The sequence below is a fragment of the Macrosteles quadrilineatus genome, unplaced genomic scaffold, assembly GCF_028750875.1.
Source record: "Macrosteles quadrilineatus isolate MER2022 unplaced genomic scaffold, UCM_ALF_1.0 Scaffold_8__2_contigs__length_117827958, whole genome shotgun sequence".
Taxonomy (NCBI): domain Eukaryota; kingdom Metazoa; phylum Arthropoda; class Insecta; order Hemiptera; family Cicadellidae; genus Macrosteles; species Macrosteles quadrilineatus.
Genome location: NW_026542601.1, coordinates 76,369,011 through 76,394,148, shown reverse-complemented (window position 1 = coordinate 76,394,148; position 25,138 = coordinate 76,369,011). Strand labels below are relative to the sequence as shown.

Below are 25,138 nucleotides of genomic sequence, written 5' to 3'. Positions count from 1 at the left end.
CAGTATGCGATTTTTCCTGCGATGCACACGAGCTGAGAAAAAAGGAAAAAAAAATAAAAAAATACACGAGTAGATGCAGGGGTTAAAATATATTAGGCCTATGCTATTTACAATTAACAATACATAGTATACAGAAATCATAATTTTGGTTTATTTTAATTTGAAAATAAACTTTGAAAACAACAAAACTGTATGATGTATAGAGCTTTTCGCAAAAGGACCGCCATGATTATAGAAACAAAAGGAATGAACAAGAGGGTGGATTATTTAAATTAAACGTTTATTTACTTTCTTTGAACTGGAGGATGGCTGGGTTTAAAGCATTAGCATTTTATTTGCGACCAAATCATAAAATCAAACCGAGTCTCTCGTTCTGAAGAAATTACGACTCTCAGTATTTCGGACAAATTGTATATGGTGTTTGAATCTAGTAGGTTTTATTTTTTACCAAGCTAGAATTATAAACATTATAAAAGAAGGTTGCAACACTTTACTATAATTTGCTATTGAATAGTTTACATAGTATATATAGTAAACATGGGGGGATTGTATAGTAGACATGGGGTGTACACATCGTTGTCATCTAATGGTGTTTTCGTGTCTACTCATCCCATCGCCTATTTAAAAAAATCCGATAAATTAGAGCTCCACCTGTATTTGTTTCTTTAATTATTTTAAAACCACCACATACAAAGGAAATATTGTTTTACTGTTAAAGAATTTTATTGGTTTTATTCTACAATAGATAGGTGATGACAATGATTATTAATTGCTATTATTTGGAGTAGGATAACAACAAAGAATAATAAATGGAAAATTATGTTTCTTCATATTTCTAGCCTGTTCAAGAACGGATATGGGACAAAAACATGACATTTTTAGTTAAAATATCATTCAATCCCAGTTAGGAAAGCGATTCAAACTGGCCCAAACATTTACACAGCAGGTAACTAATGACTTCGTGCGCTGAATGGAAATGCCCCAACAGTAGCGTCCATTTAAACATTGCCCGGTATTTTCCTTATCAAAAAAGCGGATTTCAAACCACGCAATGTAATCCGAAGGTATTTAATTTAGCTAATGATCATATGGAAGGAAAATGTTACGATTGGTTAGTTGTAGGCTTTACTCGTTGATAAGCTCTACCATCAAAATTGCAAATGTGTTTACAATCTTTTAAACTAATCAATCTGCAACGGGCGTGCATTAATTGCGCCAAATGACCTGAGTCAGATAGTCAGGTATTCCTGAATTGCGCCAACAACTCCAGGGGGCCATCCGATACGTTTATTGACTGCACCAAGTAGCGGCCCTCTTTGACTGTATAATTTAGTAGGTTAGGTTAGGATATGTTAGGTTAGGTTAGTGTAGGTTAGGATGACACGTTAACAAGGTCATTCCTTCTCTGGCAACTCACTTCCACCTGGTTTGGGCTTTGCGCAACTAAGGAACAATTTTTGGAACCCTTTGAGGACTTGGCGCAATTAAGGATCTCTTTGGCGCAATTAATGCAAGACCTCTAAAACATTATATTTTCATTCAGTCAAACTATAAACTGTACACAATTTTCCTGTAACTAATCTGACTTCTTCATTATAATTTTTAATGCGACAATTCTGTGACGCAAACTTATCCTTACAAAGGAAACTTAAGTAGAAAGTGACATGAAGTGTTTGTCCTTCACTTAGAAGAGTTTGACAGTTGAAATTAAACAGAGGCAACGAGACTTGTCTGCTACAGTGTTGGTGGCTTGTCTGCTCAAACGACAACGTTTGAGGGACAAACTTTTATTTTGAGTTTATTTTTACTTTGTTCCTTGATTGTACCTTTCTCAGTAAAAACATCTCTACTTGTTTTTTTAACTCGCTTTGATTGCTTAGTGCACATTGATTCTTAGGTTCCTGTTGTTCTTCTTGTATAATGCAAGAAGAGGCTTCGCTCCTTGCCATTTTAGGTTTTGTATATTTTTGGTTGCCTCACAATTATATCTTAATTAATTTGTCGTTCGTATATAGGTTGAAAATCAAATCAGACATTTAAGCACAAAACATAAATACTTGGTTCTCATTTTGTCTGCGCGTCTGTGATGTGGTTGTGGTCAGATATACTCGTCAAAGACAACCGACTAAGGCGTATGAAGTGGTATTACGTTTGACCCAGTAAAGGTAGCACAAGTACGTGTGCTGACTGGCTACATTGGTGTGGTTTTGGTCCAATACAATCGTTACAGTATATCAATAAAGTATTGACGAAGTTTTGTTTGTACTACACAGAACTTTAAACCATCAACTATTTGTGTTATTGGTATTTGTTTAAATGACCAACAATGAACTTCAAGTACAGCATCTCTAAAGTTTTTCAGGTTTCTCAATAGTAATTTTAGATTATATTGTGTATATACTATCCTTTTAGCTTGTTTTCTTTTAGGTATCTGCTATAGATCCGAGATCTACCGAAGTTGTGTGGCTCTGCTTGTTTTAAAAGTACAATACACGTTAATGAGAGTAACGTAAAAAAATCTTGCATACAGTAATCAAAATAACCCAGTGAGGATCGATCGATATGTATAGTAGTGTAGATGGTTATGTTTTCTAAATGTTTATAGATTTTTATTTAGGTCTTAGGGGATTCAGGATTTACTCTACCCTTCTAAGATCAGCCTAAGTCAGATGAAAATCGAGGTATTAAAATCAGTTATCTATACTATTATAAAATTATTTATAAAATTGGTTATTAGTCTGTCTGTCTGTGTGGCTCTCACGACTAAAATACTAAACCGATACACCCAAAATTAAGTACAAAGATGGTCCACATATCTAGGAATACCTTAGGTCTATTCACTTCCCAGAGTTCCTCTCGGGCTACGCCCCTTGGATGTCCAAAATTCTGAGGTAAGGTTTTGAAAAGTAAATATTAATTGGTCTCTCTGGAAGCACGAGAAAACTCGCAATGTTTTCCTTTGCGATGACATTTCGAAGTAAACAATCAGAACTGTCAAATGCTTATTTGACATTTTCAGACAGTTTAAACAAATTAAATATAACATTTTACCTAACCCGCCATGTTAAACTTCCCTATCCCAAGCATGATGTATACAGTTTCTTTACTTCTCGAGTGATGTAAAGTTGAATAAAACCATAGATAAAACATAAAACATACTCCCTTATATAAAACTCCCTCGGTGAGGTAATGAAACCCATTTAAATAACATTGAGTGCTTAACTTAAAAATATACCTCTATGGAGCCAACGACGTTCAACGCTAGAAATCAGCTGTGCGAATGATTTTTATTATGGTTTGAAGAGTTTTACTAACCTAGCTTTTGTTTGTAAATAAACAATACTGTTAGAAGATGAGTGAAATGGATAATGAAAAATATTGTTCGTAACCTCCTGTATATTGTCAGGTCAGGTAAAATCTTGTACGTTACACGTTACGCAAGAGCGTGTTTACATCTCTTAGGTAAATTATGCAACTCGCTTCCGCTCGTTGCACAACATTCACATGCGTGATGTAAAAACGCTCTTACTACACTTGTAAGGTAATAGTTATTTGTGTAACTAGTGGTGAAAGTGGCACTTTGCTGCACACGAGAGCAATGTTTACGCACGAGCCGCAGGCGAGTGCGGAATGATCTCGAGTGCAGCAAAGGCCTTTTCACTCGTGTTACACATTATATTTTTCCTACAGTCACTATAAAGCATATAAATAATTAGTCTTTCAAACACTATACAACACGTTTTTAGGTTCAGCTGGCAACACAATTGGTGCCATAGAGAAAGTAGTACCCGCGGTCCGTATCACTCCGCTATTTTTCCTCGGCAAGAAATTTGCTCCGCGTTTTGAGAATATAGTTCCGTATGTTTTTGTAATTTGAAGTGGTTTCCGTGCCTAATAAAATGCTTTAAAGGTATTTTCTGGTTCATTAAGATCGTAGGAATGTTTTAAAAACGTTTAAAAGAAAAGTCCAGGAAGTTCAGAAATACCGAAACTATAAACACGAAATGACAGGTAAATCGTAGTTATAATAGTCAATCAGCTGCTCATAGTATTATTATCTTTAAGTGTTGCCAACCTATTTCCAAGCGTACAGGGATTACGTGCATAATAGAACCACGCTGTTTTGTGTTGTTTCGTTGGAATCCTGATGTGCGGCAAAGTATAAACCGTACGGCAAAGTATAAACCGTACGGCAAAGTATAAATATGCAGCGATTGGCAGCTTTCTGTACTATAAACAGTACAAGGAAGCCAACTTTGTCGGGTGACTGTAGGAAAATAGCTATTACACAACGCTATGTGGTACAGTAGGTTTATTTATTCTAAAACTATGTTGTTGATTATGGAAATAAAAACGGTACAATACCTGTAAAAACAACATGTATTATTCTTCTAGGCATCATTATTCAAGCGGTAGCAAACGATCAGCTCCTTAGCATGAACACAGGCTTAAGACTTATTTTTTGCAGACTCAAGACAGTTTGTAATATAACCTGACCCAGTTTGATAAATCATATTTGAGCTGAGTTGGAGATATGGCCAAATAACGGCTATTAGCAGGCGAATGAGAGGTTATTTATGAGTCAGAGGTGGGGGTTATTGAGTGGGAGGGGGTGATTTGGCTGCGGTTCTATCGCCATTGACACCTCCTATAGTACTTCTGGTCCGATATACATGACTGGCCTTTATCTTTACTGTAATAGTAGAACCCGTGCCAAACATTACTACAAGATTAGTTGATTTTTTACATGCGAATGACAAAGCCATATAAATAGCTAATTTTTGGAAAAGTGAAGTCTGATTTCCGGACACGGAAAGTAAGTAAGTAGCATTACTTCGAATGAATAGTGAAATAATACATGCTAAATTTTGACATTGTATTGCATCGATCAAATTTTCTCAGGGTTGGAAATATTACTCAAGTATCTGGTAGAAATTGTTAGAAATATAGCTTTTCAAGACCTTTGTGCAATTTTATTTAAAAACCACTTCAATTTTCTTTATTGAGTTAAACCTGCAGATATTGATTTGAACTCCAACGTAGCTTTCATGTGTACACTTCGGTTGACAACGTTTTCTTGAGGAGGCAACTGGGCAACTGTGTCTGGGCAACTGTTCTTAATAACACCTTAAGAAGCGAGATGACAAAAAGTAACATCGTTGTAGCATTCAAGACGTCAAATAGACTTGACTCGATGCTAAAATCAAGATACCAACGAGAAGGGGTAGACAACAAGTTCAATAAAACCGGAGTCTATAAATTGTCTTGCAACGACTGCCCAAGCTTCTACATAGGCCAGACGTCACGATCATTTACCACCCGATTCAAAGAACACCTGCCTAAAATTTCCTCTAAGTCGGCATTTTCCAACCATTTGATTAATTCCAACCACAACTATACAGATATAAACAATAATCTCAACGTTCTCCATTTATGTAACAATACATGGACACATTAGAAGAATTTGAAATATATCGTGCTTAAAAAAAAACAGCCTGATAACATCTTAAATGAAAAACTCTCATTCGAGTCGAACATTGTTTACAATGCTGCCATACGCATCTTAGACCACAATAGATAACAGCTGATAGTGGGGGGCTATCACTTCCGGCACACGACAGTCATGACCTACCTTCTAGCGGCGCCGTACGTGTCCGATGCCTATCACGCGTTTTTCATATTTTTGTGTTGGCCAATTTATGTTTTAATGTTTTCGTGTACGTGTATGTGTCATTTTTGTGAACTTTAAACCTTGACGACCATTCCATGGATTAAATCAATGTATATACGTTTGACCTGAAGATGTGTTTTTACAACATGAAACGGCTGTAGTCAATTAACTACAAACCAGGATCACTTGACGGATACAGGTAATTTAAACCTTTTTATTGTAAAAATCAGTGATCCAGAGGCTATACCATAAAAATGCAATTGGGCAACTTGATGGTAATCGCTTATAGTTTGTACAGCCAAGGAAGGAATGTAACAGGTACTGTTATTTTTAGGCACTAATGTAGGCGTCAACAACTTGGGCTCCTGATGAACGTCAGGGTTCATAAAAAAATTATATGAGAGAAATGCCTAGGTACTTTGGTAATTATACCGACCACACCGATAAATCTACTTCCAAGCGAGGTTTTGATTACTTTAAATTACAAAATATTCCTAACCTAACCTAACCTAAAACATTATCCACCCTTAGGTTAGGTTAGGTCATAACCTTAGTATTAAAGTTTATTTGGTGTGCTCGGTATAATAACTTTAATACTTTAATTCCTTCTTATGAACTGGCGACCATACGAATGAAAGTATTTTAAGCCAAGGAGCTTAAGCCAATGGAGATGAGTGGCGATCTTGTAGTCTTGTTAGTGACTAAGGCCGACATGTTCCTTAGACACAGCTGTTAATTAATAGCCCATACAACCAATTGCAACTAAGGGACCTACAGTTTTTAGTGGACTTCAAACCACATTTTTGCCTTGTAATTAACGAATTGGTCTTATTATCAGGATATTACTGCGGGTCGTTACCAGGGAATATCGCATCCACAGTGCATACCAAAGTACCTTGGCTCTTCTATGGTACCTATCTTATGATCTATATTTTTTTGGTCCCTGACGTTCATCAGGATCCCTAGTTATTGATTCCCAAAGAATCAATAATTTAACACTGACTGACATTTTGCTGACACCCTCAAATGAAACTTAGCAGTTCCGTTTCAAAACTTCCTGTCGTCCAAAGATAGACTATCGTGCCATCAGTGGTTATCATTTGTTACGTGAAAAGGACGACATTTCAAGTTGCAGAGTTGATAACTCTGAGTTATACATGTTAGTAACATGTCTTGTGTGAGAAACTCAGCATAAGTGTGAGTCTAAAAGTGTGTTTAACTCCTCTAGAGAAACTCGGGGGAATAGTTTAGCTTGGATCAGTATTAGAGATAATGTTAACTTTTGGGGTTGAGTGATACACCGTATCGCACTTTGAAATACAGATTTACTTGTTTCATTAGTTTAGTTTAGCAGTGAAGATTTGTTGGCAGTTTTATCAAATGTTACTTTGCTTTGTGGTGTAGAAATACTGTTTGTTTCACTACATGTACTACTTTATGTTGTAGAGCTACTAGTTGTTACATACTACACTTTTTAGTGCAGGTTTAGTGGTTGTCTAATAATACTAATAATAATACTAATAGTGGTTGTCTAATACTGTTTGTAGTGCAGATTTACTAGGTGTTTTTATTAAATTATTTCTAAAATACTAAAACGACAAAAGTAACTAGTATAGATTTACCAGTTAATATTTATATATCAATTTGATAATTTTTTATTCACTATTTCGCATTATAATGATACACAATTTATTCATAGCCACGGAAATGTTTTGAAAAAAAAATACTTTTTGCCAAAAATGTTACAAATTTCAAATAATTATCATCATTTATTTGTTTTTGAGAAGCTGTGAGTAGAAGAAACTAAACTTAACATCTAAAAAATACTAATCTATTGTTAATAATCAGAGTCTTACTAAACTAGGAGCTTACAAGCTTACAAGCTAGAAGCTATACGAATACATTAAGATACAGAGATGATTGTTTAGCCAGTGGAAGCACGGACAACGCAATGTATTGATTCAGAGGACGGATGTATTGTAGCGTTCAACAGACTCAGGTTTGGCGTTATTAAAACTAATACCGTGTAAATACTACAAATGTATGTATTTATACGACAGGGTGAAACATAATTACTACTAAATTAACTTTATGTCGAATCAAGCTAAAAATAAAATTTAAATTGAGATTTTTGGGTCACCAAATTTTAAAGTTATGTTGTAGATGAGAAGTAATCCCCACATTGCAGAAAACCTGCAGAGTAAACTGTTTTACATTTCTGTTAATTTTATTCACAAAGTGCATAGTAAAATTTTTTTCGTGGATCTATGCCCAAAATAGCTTAGATAAAGCGAGCTCAATGAGCTGAATGGTTTTTTCAAGCACAATGATGTGGTGCTTGTTGGAACTTTTTTTTCAAAATGAAAACGCTTACGTTGATATAAAACATAAAGTAATATGTTATATTTTATCACTATCTATTTTAACAATCAAGTAATCTGTAACTAATATATTGTACTTATCTATTATCCATAGAAGTATTATAGAATTAAGCACACTGCCTGTAATACTTTAAGATTATTTGAAAAATCAAATCTTCCAAGATTTGAAATTAAGTACATAAACGTTTTTAGACACACAAAATCCCTCGAGACTCCTCTGCTCGTAGTCTAATCTGACTGGCAAAATTTATTGAGATATAATTAAATGATAAAATATAGAAAATATAAGTAATTATTTGAACGGGTTTTTTGTCTTTCCTGGACGTTATATCGAAATAGTAAATTAAGGCTGAGCCTAAGCATTGGCAATATTACATAAAAATACTACTTTCCCTTAGGAAAGGTGTGTTAACTCAATTTAACTTCTCGTAAATTGAAAAGCCTGTTAGCGTTTCACAAACTATAGGCAAAACGATAACTCCCTACTTGATTTTAGATACATTTAGCTACTCTACGCTGTACTTGTTGAAACTTTGTACTAGCATGACTATGCATCTTAGACTAACGTTTGATTTTATATTACTTGCCCGTTTATGCTCAGAACTTTTTTAAACTAACTCAATTTATAAAGAACGTTTTTAAAATATTCTGGAAAAATTTCAGCTCCCTACCTCTTGTAAAAACAAAATGGCGGCACATTAAAAAATGACACTTTAAAATCATTATAAATTGTGTTTTTGGTTTTGTAAAATATTTGTATTATTGCATTCTAGGGAGATTTGGCTTTTTTTATCAGGAAATTATAACATAGCCTAATAAAAACCATAAAAGTAGATTCAAAAAATATTCAAACTGTGATCCATCACTAGTTAATAAATAACAATTAATGCAACAATTTTATACAGGGTGATTAACTCAAGGAGGCCAGCATTGGGATATCGGAAACGGTAAGAATTAGAGAAAACTTTAAATGGGGGACATTCCTTTATTTTTTGTGGCAGTTAAAAATATGATTTTAGTTTTTCAAAATTCAGCCGCCATTTTCCAAAATGGCGGCCAACTTTGAAATTTCTTATGGAACACCCTGTATTTTATCACGTTTTCGGATAAAACATGCAATTTAAAAACTTTTTTATTCTTTACATTTTTTCGATAAACCCACTCGTTTAGGAGTTACAGCCTATGGAAAAATGACTTCCGGTGTACATTTTACATCATGTAGCTCCAAAAAAAGTAGGTTTATAGCGAAAATGCGAAGAGAAAATAAGTCAAATCAGTCTTAAAAATGCATCCACATTCCAAAAAGTCCATAAAATTTGTTAAAAATATTAATTTTATTATTTAAAAATGGCGGCCATTTTCCAAAATGGCGGCAAACTTGAAAAGTGGAAAAATGTGTATTTTATGGTTTTTATGGAATGTGGATGCATTTTTAAGACTGATTTGACTTATTTTCTCTTCGCATTTCCGCTATAAACCTACTTTTTTTGAAGCTATATGATGTAAAATGTACACCGGAAGTCATTTTTCCATAGGCTGTAACTCCTAAACGAGTGGGTTTATCGAAAAAATGTGAAGAATAAAAAAGTTTTTAAATTGCATGTTCTATCCGAAAACGTGATAAAATACAGGGTGTTCCATAAGAAATTTCAAAGTTGGCCGCCATTTTGGAAAATGGCGGCTGAATTTTGAAAAACTAAAATCATATTTTTAACTGCCACAAAAAGTAAAGGAATGTCCCCCATTTAAAGTTTTCTCTAATTCTTACCGTTTCCGATATCCCAATGGTGGCCTCCTTGAGTTGATCACCCTGTATAATTAGTTAATAAGAACATTTAATAAGCCCCTATTTTGTTTCCACAAGGGTTAGGGAACTGAAATTCTCCCAGAATATTTTTAAACCCTACTTTATAAATTAAGTAAAGTTTCAAAATGTTCGGTCTATAAATGGGCAATAAATATAAAATCAAACGTTTAAACCTCTTCGTGGGACACCCTGTATAGATAGTCAATGCTATGCATGTATAACATGTTTACAAACAAACACAAAAAGCTAGATTGTGATAATCGACGTAAATTATTATATTCTTTTAGAACTTGTTTAGAAACATATGATTGTTTAGTCAAGTTGTATGTCTTTGTATTTCCATATGACGTTTTTACTTACAGGTTTGTAGATTAATAGGTTATGTTTTAGTAAAAAAAAGAACCTTTTACAGAGTTTAAAAAGCTACCCCAGAAGCTGCTAGTGCTAGTCGCCGGGGGCCAGTGAGAAGTGGCATAAGAGGTGTCTTTATTGCCTGCTATACAGGGTTTGAGAACTTGAATGTTTTATTCACTATCCGTTGTAGTTTCTCTTACAACTCAATGTGCATTTTGAATAGATAGTTGATATACATGAATATTATTGTATATGTAGACTCAAGTTGTCAAGTCTAAAATGTGCATTTATCAATGGACACTCAAATCACCACGGTAATGGATGTAGTTTGGTTCTTGGAGTACAAGATAGTAATTTATTTTAATAGTTTGAAAATTTACAATTCCTCAATTTAGACATCCCAATTGCATGGACCAGCCGGTGCCAATTTCTTGTTTCCGAAGCAAAATGAGTTCAGTGCAAAAACCTTCATATCTTTTCAAGATATGTTTCTTTAGATCAGTTATTAGTTTAATTAATAACCTACTAATTTACAACAAAATTGTTTCTTTTAGGTCTACGCAATAAAGAGTGATTAAAAATAGATTTTCATAAACTGTTTAGTCTCTTGTTAATATCTATCTGTGATTCAATTGAAGGAACCGATGTAAAACTAAAATTATTTATATTTAAACCGTTATTGGCTACAGAAAGTTGGTCAGCATAACTGGATCTTTGAAAATTGACCTTAAAAATAAATTATACGAAAGGGGCAAAGCCCTAAAGGAAATTAAGTTTTTGATTACCATTCGCAGATGCGGTATATCGTCTTTAAAGTGACATCGATCTTAAAATTAAGTAGGACGGCTGGAAAAGGGGTGTAACTGGAAAACCCTTATTGTAGTATATGGATATATACATAGATTAGAATAGACGTATATGTTCTTAATACATTTTTGATCTAATATCCACATATAAAATATTGCCAAACGAAAAGTTTCCAAACATGTGGCCAGCTGAGGCAAGATGACTGAAGTTGTACAGCTCGATTCGGTGTCCCAGTTTGTGTCGTTCAGACTCTTATTTAATTTGACAAGACAGCTGTGGCCAAACTGTGACTTATGGGTAAATTGTTTTCTATACACCAAACGTTACTCTTATCTTGTATCTTTTCCATTTTAAATCACAAATGGCTAACAGTTACAACACTACGTTCTGCACAATGGTGAATTCTAAAAAATATCTGATTCAAAATATCAATTTTCCACCGACAATACATCGCGGGAAATGATAGCCATGTGAGATGACAAAAGCTTCCACACTTGGCTGGGCTTCAATGTGATGAAACTGAACAATTTGTTCCTCGGAGTCTAGTCTCGAGAGTATAGCGACTCGAAGTTATTAAACATCAACTCGACTGTGCTACAAATACAATACTCGAAAGGTATTGTAGTCAAGTTTGTTTGTTATACATCTTACTGTCCCATCCAATTGTTTACGTTTTTTAAGATATTAATTCGATCACGATTTGTGAAAAACAAATTTTTCATGACGTTTCGTAATAGGAATCCCGTCCTTTAGTAAAAAGAGAATACCTGAGGACTGGACCGAATTCCAGATCCCGAAACGTTTGAAAATGTTTTTTTACGATTGTGGTGGAAATGCCCAAAATAATTTCACTTGGGCGTAAGCTTACTATTACGATAACTGAACTTACAAGTACTTAATCGTTTGTTAAATTATCTTACAACAAATAGGATCAATACGGATTTCACAATAATTTAGTCGTGGCAACTTTCGAACACACTGTATGGGGAAGGTGAGATCATAGTACTGTCACGTTAGAAGTTAGATGATGGATAAAATATTTATGCCCATACTGCAAAGACATGATACAAGAAGATCAGTCGTGTTTATGCAACTTATTTATGCAAAACGTCAGAGTTCTTCAAGTTGTTAACTGTTATCTTCTTAAAATGGACATAACCAGTTAAAAATCAGAGGCGATCTGTGTAAATGCACTTATCGTCGAGCGGGAACAACTAAAAGCAAGCGCGCGTTTGTTGAAATTAAAAGGTAATGCGGCGTCTCAGGTTGAAGGTAAAAGCATTAAAAGTCAGCGCAAAACAATTCCCTTGCGTATCTCTGGGGAAATATTACCCCACTCTTTTACACCTCACTCGCGTGGAGACTTTCGTACACTTGTGCGCTTGTTTTAGAATTTCCTTGATATTGTGTAAGCTTAAACGATATTAGCACATCGTTTCACTGACATTGTAAACACAATTCCTGTGAAAAGTGAGTTAAGCTGAGATTTTCATTTTGAAGACTTGAATTATTCACGCCGCGAGTTTTGAGAATACTAAGTTTTATGAAAGTCTTGGAATACGTTTTATACCTTAGTGGTTTTACTGTAGTCGGTATGAGATGTAAACCTATTTTAGTAAACTTCCAAACAAACTCAATAATAGTTAATTATTTTATCAAGTCGATAAAATGTTATACCTTACTCAAAATATTTACTACCTTTTAAATGGGCCAAAATATCCGTAAGCCTCAAAGCTTACATAAAACTGCCTTTGAACGAGAAATATGTTTCATAAAGACAGATATTATCCTTTGGGGAAACATACTTTCTTTTACACGACAAATTGTTGACAAGGAACAGGTACCCCAGAGGAACCCCTACTATCCTCTCTTTTTGTAACTCAACATTATTCCAGTGAAATCTTCCCCAATCAAAGAATTCATCTAAAAGTAAGGAAATAAACTCTAGAGTTCATAGTGTGGTAAGATCTAGGTTAAAGTTCACACAATAATTTTAAACAGGACACAAACTTCACTCTTTAAAATACCACAAATAAAACGTTTTTAAGTTAAAAGTATAATTTTGTTTATAACCGTTTTGATATTAGTTTTGGCTATGGGAAATAATTGAAGATATGACTTAGGATTAAAATTAACGTAAACGCTAAAGCTGAAAAAATTAAATTAAATTTATAAAATGTTTATTTTGCATAAACATTTTATAAATTTAATTTAAGTCGTGTATTAAAAGTTTCCAACGTTATTTAAATTATATTATTGTTACTACAATAAGTTTTCTTGATTTTATGGTGCCTAGTTTAATTTATTAGATAATCTAGCTGTCTGGGTTTCTAATAAATAGTTCAACAACACTTTTTATTGTAAAGTTTGTTACATTATGAATTATTTTTCGACAAACCCGGATAGCAAGGGAGTCTGATTAAACTAAGCTTGAGCTTCATAAAATATATAATACGATTTGTATGTCGAGACTCTTTAAATTTTGAGGTAGGGTCCAGGAGATTAGGGGCATTTTAGACATAGACATAGACATATTTTATTCATGAGTTGGGTACAAATTATACAATGCACATCTCAATCGTCAAATACAGTATATGGTATAGTAGAATTTAAATCAAAACGAAAAATTTAGTTAAGTTAAAACAACAAACGTAATCATGATAACTACTACTTAGATATTGATAATAATCCTTTTAGACTTGAAAAAAGTAGTTAGCAAAAAGTTAAAGTTAAAACCAAATACGCTGATGGAATCGGGCAATACCAATTATCTTTTAAATGGAATTACTAGCAATAATTACAATGACAACGGCCGTATCCCAGATATTGTTTCTGATATGGTCTTGCAATTTTTTTTTTAATGCAAGCCATTGAAACACTAATAGTTCCCCTTAAACTGTGATGTATACGATATAGTTTGGTTTGGACTTAGAAACTGCAATGTTTGTCATTTGTAACTACTAAAAATTAAGCAACCATGTGAACAAACACATTTTGCACAATGAACTAAAATTTCAATTCTCAATAGGCTAGTATATTTTATCACTAGGGCGTAACGTGGCTCTTTTAAACCCGAGCTCAATTTTCACGAACCATGGTTTAGTATAATCTAGACTTCTCATCCCATTGTAAATTTTGAAGCACGTGTTTCGTGTCTAGTTCATATACGTGACACAAAGGCGCTAGTGTCGACGAAACTTTGTTTCTATTATTTTAGGGTTAATTTCTTGATTTGTGCTTTAATGTTTGGTTATATAACTAGGGGACAAGTTATTGTTTATGATTACATCGTATTATTTGGTTAAACGAGGTTTTAAATGGCTGTAATAACGGGAAACAAATTGTAAACAAAACACGACCTACATAACGTCTACATAAACCGTACAGAACTAACAATAAAATTGTCTTCAGCTGTTCCATAAGGATGAGAAATCTACTAAGGGAGTATGTTTTAACTATGGTATAATGTGGGAGTGTGTTGAACTATATTTGTCGTCATATTCAAACTAAGTTATACAGTACAACGAATATACATTTCAGGCAAAGATAACCTCTCAAATCGACTTCCAACTTGATTTTCAATTTTGCAAATGCAAACAAGCAGCTGTTAAGAAAGTGATTCAATCATTTAGCTTATTGCGATTAGATTAGTCTAAATAAATATACATCCGCATGTGTAACTCACTCACTGATCAGGTATACCCTTTCTAACAGACTTCTAGAAGAGCTAGGGATCTTAAGTTTGGCAGGACTAGGTTTAGTCCCAAAACCACCCAGAAAACTTTCAAACGAAACCTTTAGAGACCACAACCCCAAAAAATAAAAGTAGTGGATTTTAGAAAATTTATGGAAAGGTGATTTAAAAACGTTTGTGGGGGGCCAAACTGTCGGTCGAATCAAAATACGGAGAGCAAGTGTCCTTTATTTTAAACGAGTTAGAACTTTGCAATTTAAAGTTAAAGTTAAATTGCGATAAACATACATGATCTTACTTAAGTGCTTCTCTTCCACCATTTTCCTTCAATAGTCCAAACACAATCTACAAATTAATACTTTTAAACTATACAAGGTGTCCAATCGACTCGTATTATCCAACGTTTATCATCCAGTCAGGTATTAGCCTTTACAAAGTGGACCTGTGGATGGGGGAGACAGGGGGGGATGTTAGAGGGTCCAAGTACCTTCTTGACCTTGTGCCAACCTCTCAACTCTGTCACCGAGCTGTATTGGCTGCGTCAAGTTTTATCAAAATTTATTTAGCAGCACAATCATAGTGTATTGAACGGTTTGGTACGATTTTATATTAGTTTATTATTTTATTTGGTAGCAGTCTCAATTTCCCCTAACATCGTTTGGTGATACAATTTACAATGGCGAAAGTAATCGTCACCTAAGTTGACACCTAAGGGCGAAAACTACTAGAATAGTAGTGGGTGTAGTAAAGAACATGGTGTGGAATTAGATTTGAATTAAGTCGCTTGACCACGACGAAAGACTTGAATTGACTGGAAACCCTAAATGTATAGCGTTCCAAAACAAATTAATGACTAAAAAAATACTTACAAATTTTTCATACATATAAATTTGCTTTGTTAGCAACTGAAAGGTTGTAAAAATCAAAAAGTTTTAGTTTTTTTCCAAATCATAATTATATGTTAGTATTTTGTAAGAACAGGTCGAAAAAGGTCGTATACATCAATGTATTTGTAAAAACTCCTCAAATGTGTTGAAAGCCAATGTTTCATTTTTACTTTCTCCCCCTATACCATAGTACATATATGGAGAAAGTATTGTTTTCGTAAAAATTTTCGAGTTTGAGTTTTGAGTGGATATATTCGTTTTGGGTCCCCCTGGACCCAAAAAAGTGGTTTTCGAAGTGATGTCTGTGTGTGTGTCTGTGTGTCATAGTGTCATGGTGTCTGTGTGTCTGTGTGTCTGGATGTGTACAGAGCTAGAGACTACACCTGTTGTCCGATTTCGATGAAATTTGGTATCTAGGTTCTAATCCATACTATCTCCAGGCGTTTTTTTCATTTTTTAGAAATTTTGATTTTTAATGGGGATTTTCCCATAAAACCCATAAAAAACCGGAAAATCGAATTTTCTCAAAAATGGACCGAACGATTTTGATAAAAATTTAGTATGTTGTAGCCCTTTAAATTCTGAACACAATGGTACAAATCCCATTTCTGTAAAAATTACGGTTGAAAAGTTATGGTAAATTATGTTATTTTCCCATAAAAAAAACCCATAAAACAATATGAAAAATAGGATTTTAGAAAAAATCTGGTTTTGATTTAACATAGTATGTTATGGTCCTTACAATTTTGAGTTTTTTTTTCATTTTTTAGAAATGTTTATTTTTATGGGGATTTTTCCATAAAACCCCATAAAATAACGGAAAATTAGGATTTTCCCAAAAATGGCCCGAACGACTTTGTTAAAAATGTAGTATGTTATAGTCCTTTATATTCTGAACAAAACGGCACAAATCCCATTCCTGTAAAAATTACGGTTCAAAAGTTATTGTAAATTATGTTATTTTCCCCATAAAAACCCCATAAAATAACGGAAAATCGGATTTTCCCAAAAATGGCGTAAGCAATTTTGATAAAAATGTAGTATGTTATAGTCCTTAAATTCTGAACAAAATTGTACAAATCCCATTTCCGGATATGAGGTTGTTGACAAACTTATGGGAGAAAGTATGTTTCAGAATAATGATACCGTTTATTAATAGTTTATTTTATGACTTAATTGCTGAGATCAATATTTAACACCCCCTATTATTTTTACTGATTGGTAATGGCCAACTAACTATATACATATTCATTTTAATTACCGTGCCTTTTTAAACTACCATTTGAACACTAAATAAGGATTTTACGTCAATGTTGAAGTTATTGAATGTTATTGAATATATAACAATACTAATGTTATTCAAATTGATTTAATTGAAAATCAAATCAGGGAAATGGAAACTCACATAATCTGCAGGTTTGCTTTGATGGGGGTATTTTGCCTATTCCATGAAATGCACAGACGGTAGTGCAACCTTTGATTGCAAGGAAAGTGAATAGGTTGCTGCAGATCTCTGTAGGGAGTTGAGAACACAAAACACTGAAAGATTTTTTTTATTTTAGTTTTTAACGGCCGCCATTTTGAAACGACTTGATCAAACTCGACCATTGACAACATAGGCTGAGATAATGTATTCAAGCACTTGTGTGCCAAAATTTCATAAAAATCGGTTCAGTCATTATAGCCAATGCATGGCGACTCAGGATCCTCTTACGGCCGCCAAATTGATGACGTCATTGCGGACGACCGAGGTCCTTAAAAATTGGGGTCTGGGCGGTTTTAGGTTCAAAAAATTGTATTCTATAACCACCTAAAATGTCAGCCTCCCCGCCAAACTGAAATATTTTCCTGCTACCCAACCCGACTAATCTTACTATACATAAGAAAACTGTTTATAGGAACGTTTTGCGTTTATCGCATAAAAATGCCCATCTATTTGAGTATTTGCAAGGCAGACTAATGTGTTTCGGCTGGGAGGGAGACAAACTCAGAGCCGTAGCGCAGTCTTTGGCTATGACACCTCATGCCGATAAATTTAACCACCCCTTAACGAAGGCGGAATACACAATCCCCCTTGCCCCTTTCTGAGGTGGTGGAACAACGTTCACAACAGGAGGGAAATTGTTGTTTCAGCCTGGAGGTTACTTCTCTGCGTTCAGATATCACACAATAAAGACGATAATTACTCTGATTTACCGTTTTATCAGAAAATTGAACAAGTAATTAACCAAGAACTCTTTAAAAACTTGGAATCTATCAAAATTCCTGGCGAACTGTTAAACTATGCATATGTCAAACTTAAGATCAAACTAAGGTCTTCAATGCAATTACTCACTTTCCACTCTTGTTATCAAATATACCGTATCAGTTCAAAAACAATTTCAACGTTTTAACAACTCTAAGTTAAATAGTAATGGCAAATGGATCCATATAATAGTTATTCAAATATTACAGTGGTATGATTACAGCAGATACAGATAATTTGAGTTAATTTATGATGCAAAGAGTTTATTTATGGCTATTTAGAAGACATGTAAAACTAATATGACACTAAATTTAAAAGCCTAATGGGTACAACTTTAATTAAGGTTTATTAATACTTTTTTAAACCTTGCTCTAACTGATTTAATATCCTATGACCATATACAACGAAATTAATTAGATCTGCGCTGTATCAAGTGACTAATGTAACGACATTGATTCGAAACACGAATTTAATTATCGACATTTATAGCTCCAACTGTATTTAGCAAAGCCATACATATTACTTTGTTACTTGATTACGTTTTCGTTAGATATTTATATTAAAACTATTAAAAATACAACTATTGATACATTTGTCCGCAATATTTACATGAACTGATTCAGAAATTCAGAACATCACAAGTGTACGAGGTTAACTCCGAATAATTGGTAAAATGTATGTTGAAGGCAAAGTATATAATCAGGCACTCTATACATTGCCTTCAATGAACCAGGCATATAAGAAATAATGCTCATTGCCTATCTATTCTATAGAATCCCCGTTGGCACTGCAGGTATAAAAATAAAGTATCCACACAAAAAATATAGTATAAAAATACTGTTAAGGATTCTTTTTGGACTTTTGTATCCTTGTTTGCATTGATTTATTTAATCTAAAAAAAAACCTAACCTAACCATAAACTATATTTCACTATTCTCAAAGATTTTTTTAAAGTCTGTTAATTCCTTTTTTGGTATTAGTTTACCTTTTCTAAAATGAACTAATATTACCTAACCTAACCTTACACAAAATAAAGTAATACTGTTAGGTAAATAGCTCTTTAACAAAAATCTTCATTTTTTACTTTCCCTGACACACTTCTGGGCATGCTATAGAATGCCTAGTATTACCATTACACAAAATTACTAATCAAAGTGTATAAAATCCTATCGTTATTACTACATTTCATACTTAGCCAAAAAGCTTCAGGCATTGTAAAGAATGCCTGAATTATATACTTTCCGGTAATATATACAATTTTTATCCAAACTGTTCTACAAATTCACATTATGGTGGTACACAGAATTTCGATATTATCTATAATTAAAATACATAAAACTGTTCACAAGTAATAATTTGTGTACAATTTGAACACTAGGTTAGATGGAACTTGTACTTGGACCTTACATCTCATACTAACCTATCATCTCACCGGATTCATATCAACTCTACAACGTTACAAACAGTGACACATCTGTCAGATCACAAGCTGTCTCTTTGTAGACCTGAACAACCCCAACACAACAGACAACCCCAACACAACAGACAACCCCAACACAACAGACAACCCCACAACTCACCTTGATAGGCTAGAGCCAGACGTAGCATGAGTGCGAGAGAGATGCATATATGTGATGACGTCATGTAGATTGTGTAGACTACGTGTAGACACTGAGAGTGTAGACTTATCTCACATGTTCCCGTTGGTAGACTGAGGCTGTGATGTAGACAGGAGGTTGGTGCGACTGCGCGAGGGGTGGCGGGAGAGATCAACAAGTATCCACCAGGAGGGTGTTTGATCAAAGTCTCTCCGTCTCTGTTTTGATCACAGAACCCTTGGATACAGAGAATTATATAACTTGCTACTCTCACCTATCTTGTGTAACGAATGTGTATTTTTGTCAACTAATGTCTTAGAAATATTGGTGTTTCCAGTTATAAGACAATCACCATAATCTACGTTGAAACAAAACTATTAAAAAATAACCTTGAGGGTTGGATTGGGTTAGGAAAGGCAAGGTTAGAACCGAATCATAATCTAAATATCACATTCTGTATTTTTCCATCTTCCATCTTCCATCTTCTATTTGTGCTTACAACATTAACCTATAAATATACTAATTTTAACTCAGTATTCAATTTGAAGCACCACAAACCCCCCCCCCCCCCGATCGGGGGTGATCTTACCCGTTTTGAGGTTTTCAAGAAAAATTCGTTGGTAAGATTTGGGTTAAATGTGATTGAATATAAATTAGTTTAAATTTCCACACTAGGCATGATGAAAATTTGAAATCTTTTGAATCATCTTCAGATCATTAAATATAGTACAAATTCATATTGTAGTAATTATTTTAAATTAATACGTCAAACTATTTCAGTCAGAAACAAAGATAATCATTTCCCCTCTAATTGCTCAGTATCTAAGTATTAAATACCCAATGCTTTATAACGTTTCATTTTACGGTTTCATTGTCAAAAGAGTTCTGCTAACAGAAACTGTCAAGAAGTTTGCTTTCCAAATAATCATGCTCTAGCATACTTTTCATTATAAATTATTAAAAGTAAGGAGGAATAATGCAGTTTGTATTTTAGATGTCTATTAATTTAGAGTTAATACGCAAAGCTCATAAGAATCCTAAAAGATTTTTAGGATATACATATTCTCTTCACTTTATAACGGTAAATTTACAATAATATATGAGCCACACAAAATATACTACTGATTTTAAGGCCAGTGAAGAAAAAAACAAAATTAGGACATTAAAATTGGTCCAAACTTCATCACGGATTGAAACGATTAGAGAGGAGAGAATATAATTTAGCTTTAGGCTTGAGTAGTATCAAATAGGAAGATTTAGAGATTTTACCTTGAACTATTTTATTCTTTGTTAACTTGATTTGTCCTGAGGTTAGGTATTTAGTGATAAAGAAAATAGTGATAGAGAGGAAAATTACTTAGAACTTGTTAGATACTTTGATGGAGAAAAATTACAATATAATAAAGAGTAAAAATTATTGAGTACAAACAATTCATATTTTTGTCAACATAAACAGAATATTTAAAAAACAACAATAAAAATAAAGAACACATGTTAGTATTAAAAAACACCTAAAACATGTGTTAGAGCCAGACCAAAGGCAAAACTAGTTGAATGTTAAAAAATATTATGTCTTGGAGACAAACTTATGGCAAAATGTATTTTAAATCGATAGAATACTTAACACGGATATAACACGTTTACAGAGTTATAAAAAATATCAATTCGTATCGTTCGCGTAGAGCTAAATAATACTTTATTGGCGTTCCAATAAACATATTCTTGAATCATTTGGATTTAAAATAGTCGTGTAAATTTTAAGACATTATCAAGACATAGTAGTTGATTTTGCTCAGCTTCTTTTATCAAGCAATAAAACTAGCTGTGGATCAATATATTTTGCTCCCAATCACTGAAAAACTTAACAAATATCACTGGTGAAATTGTAAAGAGTATTTTTGAGTCTCGATGAATTCAACAGAAGTTAAACTGAAATAAACATAGACACATACCCAGTCAAGTAAATTCCTTAATTTCATTCGGTAGACACGAATTGACAATGAAACATTTACACATTCCGTCTGAAGGTAAGACTGATCACATCTCTTCACCTCAATTGCTTTCAGTTCCTGAATTATTCAGAAGGTTCTTCGGCAAATCCACTCGATTCGTCCATATGAAAAGATCACAACTTAAACAGCTTACGGTTTTATATGTCTAGTACCAGTTTTATCAGTACCGAATAAAATACAGATAGACCTTTAAATAGTAAAATTGTCATAGTATTTTGTCAACTATTTTTCATGTAAACAGCTCTAAAGTTAAATAATAGAGTTTGTCGAACGTTAGGAAATTACTTTATAATCTTGAAGACGCATATTCCGCACTAATATACTGGATGTGTAGCAGAGTAATCAGATTGAAAAAAAATCAGGTAAAGTTGCAGTTCCATTTCCGACTTAACCAACAACACAAAATTAAGATAAACCTTTTAAACAATAATCTAGTAACAATTGTTTAGTTAACTATCCAACTTAAATTTGTAAAATAAAAAAAAGTGGTAGGTAGTGAAAGTAACGAAAGCAATATTGTAGTAACATATTGCTATATGATATTTTATTCGCTTCGCAAACTATTAATTTATTTTAACCTCTTTACACCTAACTTATAAGATATTTTATCTTTTTAACAAAGCTTTGGGGTCAAATGCCTTTCCTCAATACATGTAATTTCAACATAATTTTGAAATATTATCAATTATTCGATTTTAATTACAAACATTGGATAGCTTTTAATCCAAGGGGGAAGTTTATATACAGGGTTTTCATAAAATAATGGTGGGGTTCTAACTGTCTGTAAAACTAGTGTAAGACAAATTCAATATTTTATATTGATGCCCCCTGTATCCGGTAGCTTAAACAGTTTTGTTTATATTAATTGAAACAGCTGTATTGATTGCTAGTTGACAACCTACTCATTCTTTTAAATAAATTTCAAGTTGTATTTTCTTATAACATTTTTCCGTCAAGAAAACGGCTAAGTGTGTACCTAACTAAGTTATAAGTTAACTAAAGTCAGTGAATCTAGTATAACGACCATTTAGGATGTAAAAAACATAGTTTATGAAAAAAAATTGAAATTTAGCCCATCTGCTAGTATGAACCAGGGATGCAGTCCCCATTGTAACAAAAATGCTGTCGGCTGAAATAGATCTTCGTTTGGACGTATGTAGAGCAAGAAATGGTTGTCATGTTGAAGCTTATTAGCTATGTATAAAATCTTTTTTATGTCAGGAACCCAACAAAATATACAGGGTGTCCCGGAACTCTCTACCAATATTTTAGGGCATTGATCCTGGGTAAGAAACGTACCTAAATATCATATTTAAATTGTCCGGAAGTCCTTAGTTACTCACACAGCCGCCATTTTGTTTTTTTCAGTTATTAATTTTTTTCTAAAGAATGGTTAAACATACGAAATGGAAACTTTGCACAAACATTTATGCCAACTAGACAAAGCTACAAAAAAATTATGAAGATTTTTCAAATTCATAAAACAAAATGGCGGTCATTTAAAATTTTCTTTCTTAAATAACTCAAAAGCCATTGATTTTACAAAAATTTTAAATGGCCGCCATTTTGTTTTATGAATTTGAAAAATCGTGACAATTTTTTGGTAGCTTTGTCTAGTTGTCATAAATGTTTGTGCAAAGTTTTCATTTCGTATGTTTAACCATTCTCTAGAAAAAAATTAATAAGTGACAAAACAAAATGGTGGCTGTGTGAGTAACTAAGGACTTCCGGACAGTTTAAATATGATATTCAGTTATTTTTCTTACCCATGAGCAATGCCCTAAAATATTGGTAGAGAGTTCCGGGACACCCTGTATAGTTTTTTTTGTATCTTTTCTAGTTTTTTTTAATTTCATAACTAAATCCAACCATTACTTTATGGAAACCCTGTATTTATACTTAACACTACTTAATAGTAAAGTCAAATACCCCCACCGCAGCAAACCTGCCGTCTAAGCGAATTTCCATTTGGCCGAATTGATTTTCAATTGATCTATTTAATTAACATTATTAGGTTTAACGAGTACCTAGGTTTGCTGCTACAAGGAAACTAATAAAGTAGTGTGTTTTTAGTAAAATATTGATAGCTTACTATAAAATAAATAAATTTGCCAAGTTTGATCAAAATATATCCATAAACAAGCAAACTACAACATTTTACAATATTCTCCATAAGAATAACATGGGAATTTTAAATTCACCATTTTTTTAGTTTTCTCCGTAACCAATAACCGTACGAAAACACTTTTATGTACTGAATTGTTTGTTTTTTAAGCTCCTTAAGAAGGTTTAGAGAAAAATTGGGAAATTTTGTGTTTTGAGGGTAAGAAGTGAGAAAAACCAATTTTTACCCCATAAAACCCCCCATAAAACCCTGTTCCCATGGTCCGATCATGCTGGATCGCGAACTCATTCAAGTTTATCCCGCCTTACACCTTCAAACCAAATTTCATCAAAATCGGATACAAATTACTCAATTTATCGTGTTCACGGACACATATATATATATATAAATCTATATATATATATGTATATATATATACATATATAAAAATTTGAACGAATGGTGTTTTTGGCCTCTGGGGACATTAAAATGAAAAAGTAAATCGGTCCCGGGCCTAAGTCTTACCATGAGACCTACGGTAATAGCTACTTCCCTATAGGAAAATTCGCTAAAAGGGAAAAAATGTAAAATGAAAAATACCCCTTCTATAGAAGAAGGTTTTCGACATTCTTTGCTTACTTTTTGCAATTTAACCTAGAATAAATCCAAAAAATATTTTTAGACCTGCGAAACATCCTAAAAGGTTCATATTCTGATTGATTTTTCAAAAACAAAAATTTAAAATGCAATAAAAGATATTATCAATGGAGAGTGTGCATGGAGTATAACAACATTGAATAATGTAACGCTTTTCATCTCGGTATGAATTCATTTCCAACGCCTTTGTCAGCCAGACAGTGATTGTATAGATGCTCATCTGGTAATGGATCTTTTGCTAGTGACATGCCTTGAAATATCTCCAGTTGCATTATGGGATTGTGCTTTTCCAGCTTTTGAATCTCATCTAACCCTAAATATATTTTTTTAAATATCAACATGTAGTGATATAATATGAGTGTAAGTTTGAGAGGTATTATTTTAAAATCCACCATAGTGGCGTAAATATATTTTATAGAAAATCCAAAACGCTATGAAGGGTTTAAAAATACCAAACTTTTGTAGTTATAGCTAGGATTGAACTCGTCATTAATCTACCAAAGTTCGTGATGCTATCAATGAAAAACAAGATAAACAATTAAAGCGGGGTTTTCTGTCGTAGAACGTTCTAAAATTATTTTAGTTGTTCTAATTTTTTTGTGATTATATTTTATCGAATTGGTGCGGAGGGGTTTTGCCAATACAGAGAACTGTCTTCATCATTTAGAGCTCTTTTCATTTCGTTTTGTAGATAGGAGGTAGTGGATCTAGTGCTAAAGGGTTCCGAAAAACACCGTTGAAATCTTATAGAAGGGAAGAAATCTTGAATTAGTATATTTCATTACTAGGACCGAAAGTGGCATTTTCCGTCGCGCGCCCAAGTTTTTGTGTGAGGCGAAGCCGAACATAGGGAACTCCAATTTCACGTGCGAGGCGAAGCCGAGTATGTGAGAGCTATTTTCACGTACGAGGCGAAGCCGA

The 25,138-nt window shown here is 33.4% G+C and overlaps 1 protein-coding gene across 1 annotated transcript in view; it reads right to left on the bottom strand.

Moving 5' to 3' along the window:
* The window catches only part of LOC129000485 (uncharacterized), a 74,214-nt gene that overhangs the window by 25,226 nt on the left and 23,850 nt on the right, over positions 1 to 25,138 (bottom strand). The window contains exon 2 of the mRNA XM_054427447.1: positions 19,427 to 19,681. Within this exon, the coding sequence (XP_054283422.1) occupies positions 19,427 to 19,681 (255 nt within the window). The remainder of the gene's footprint in view (positions 1 to 19,426; positions 19,682 to 25,138) is intronic.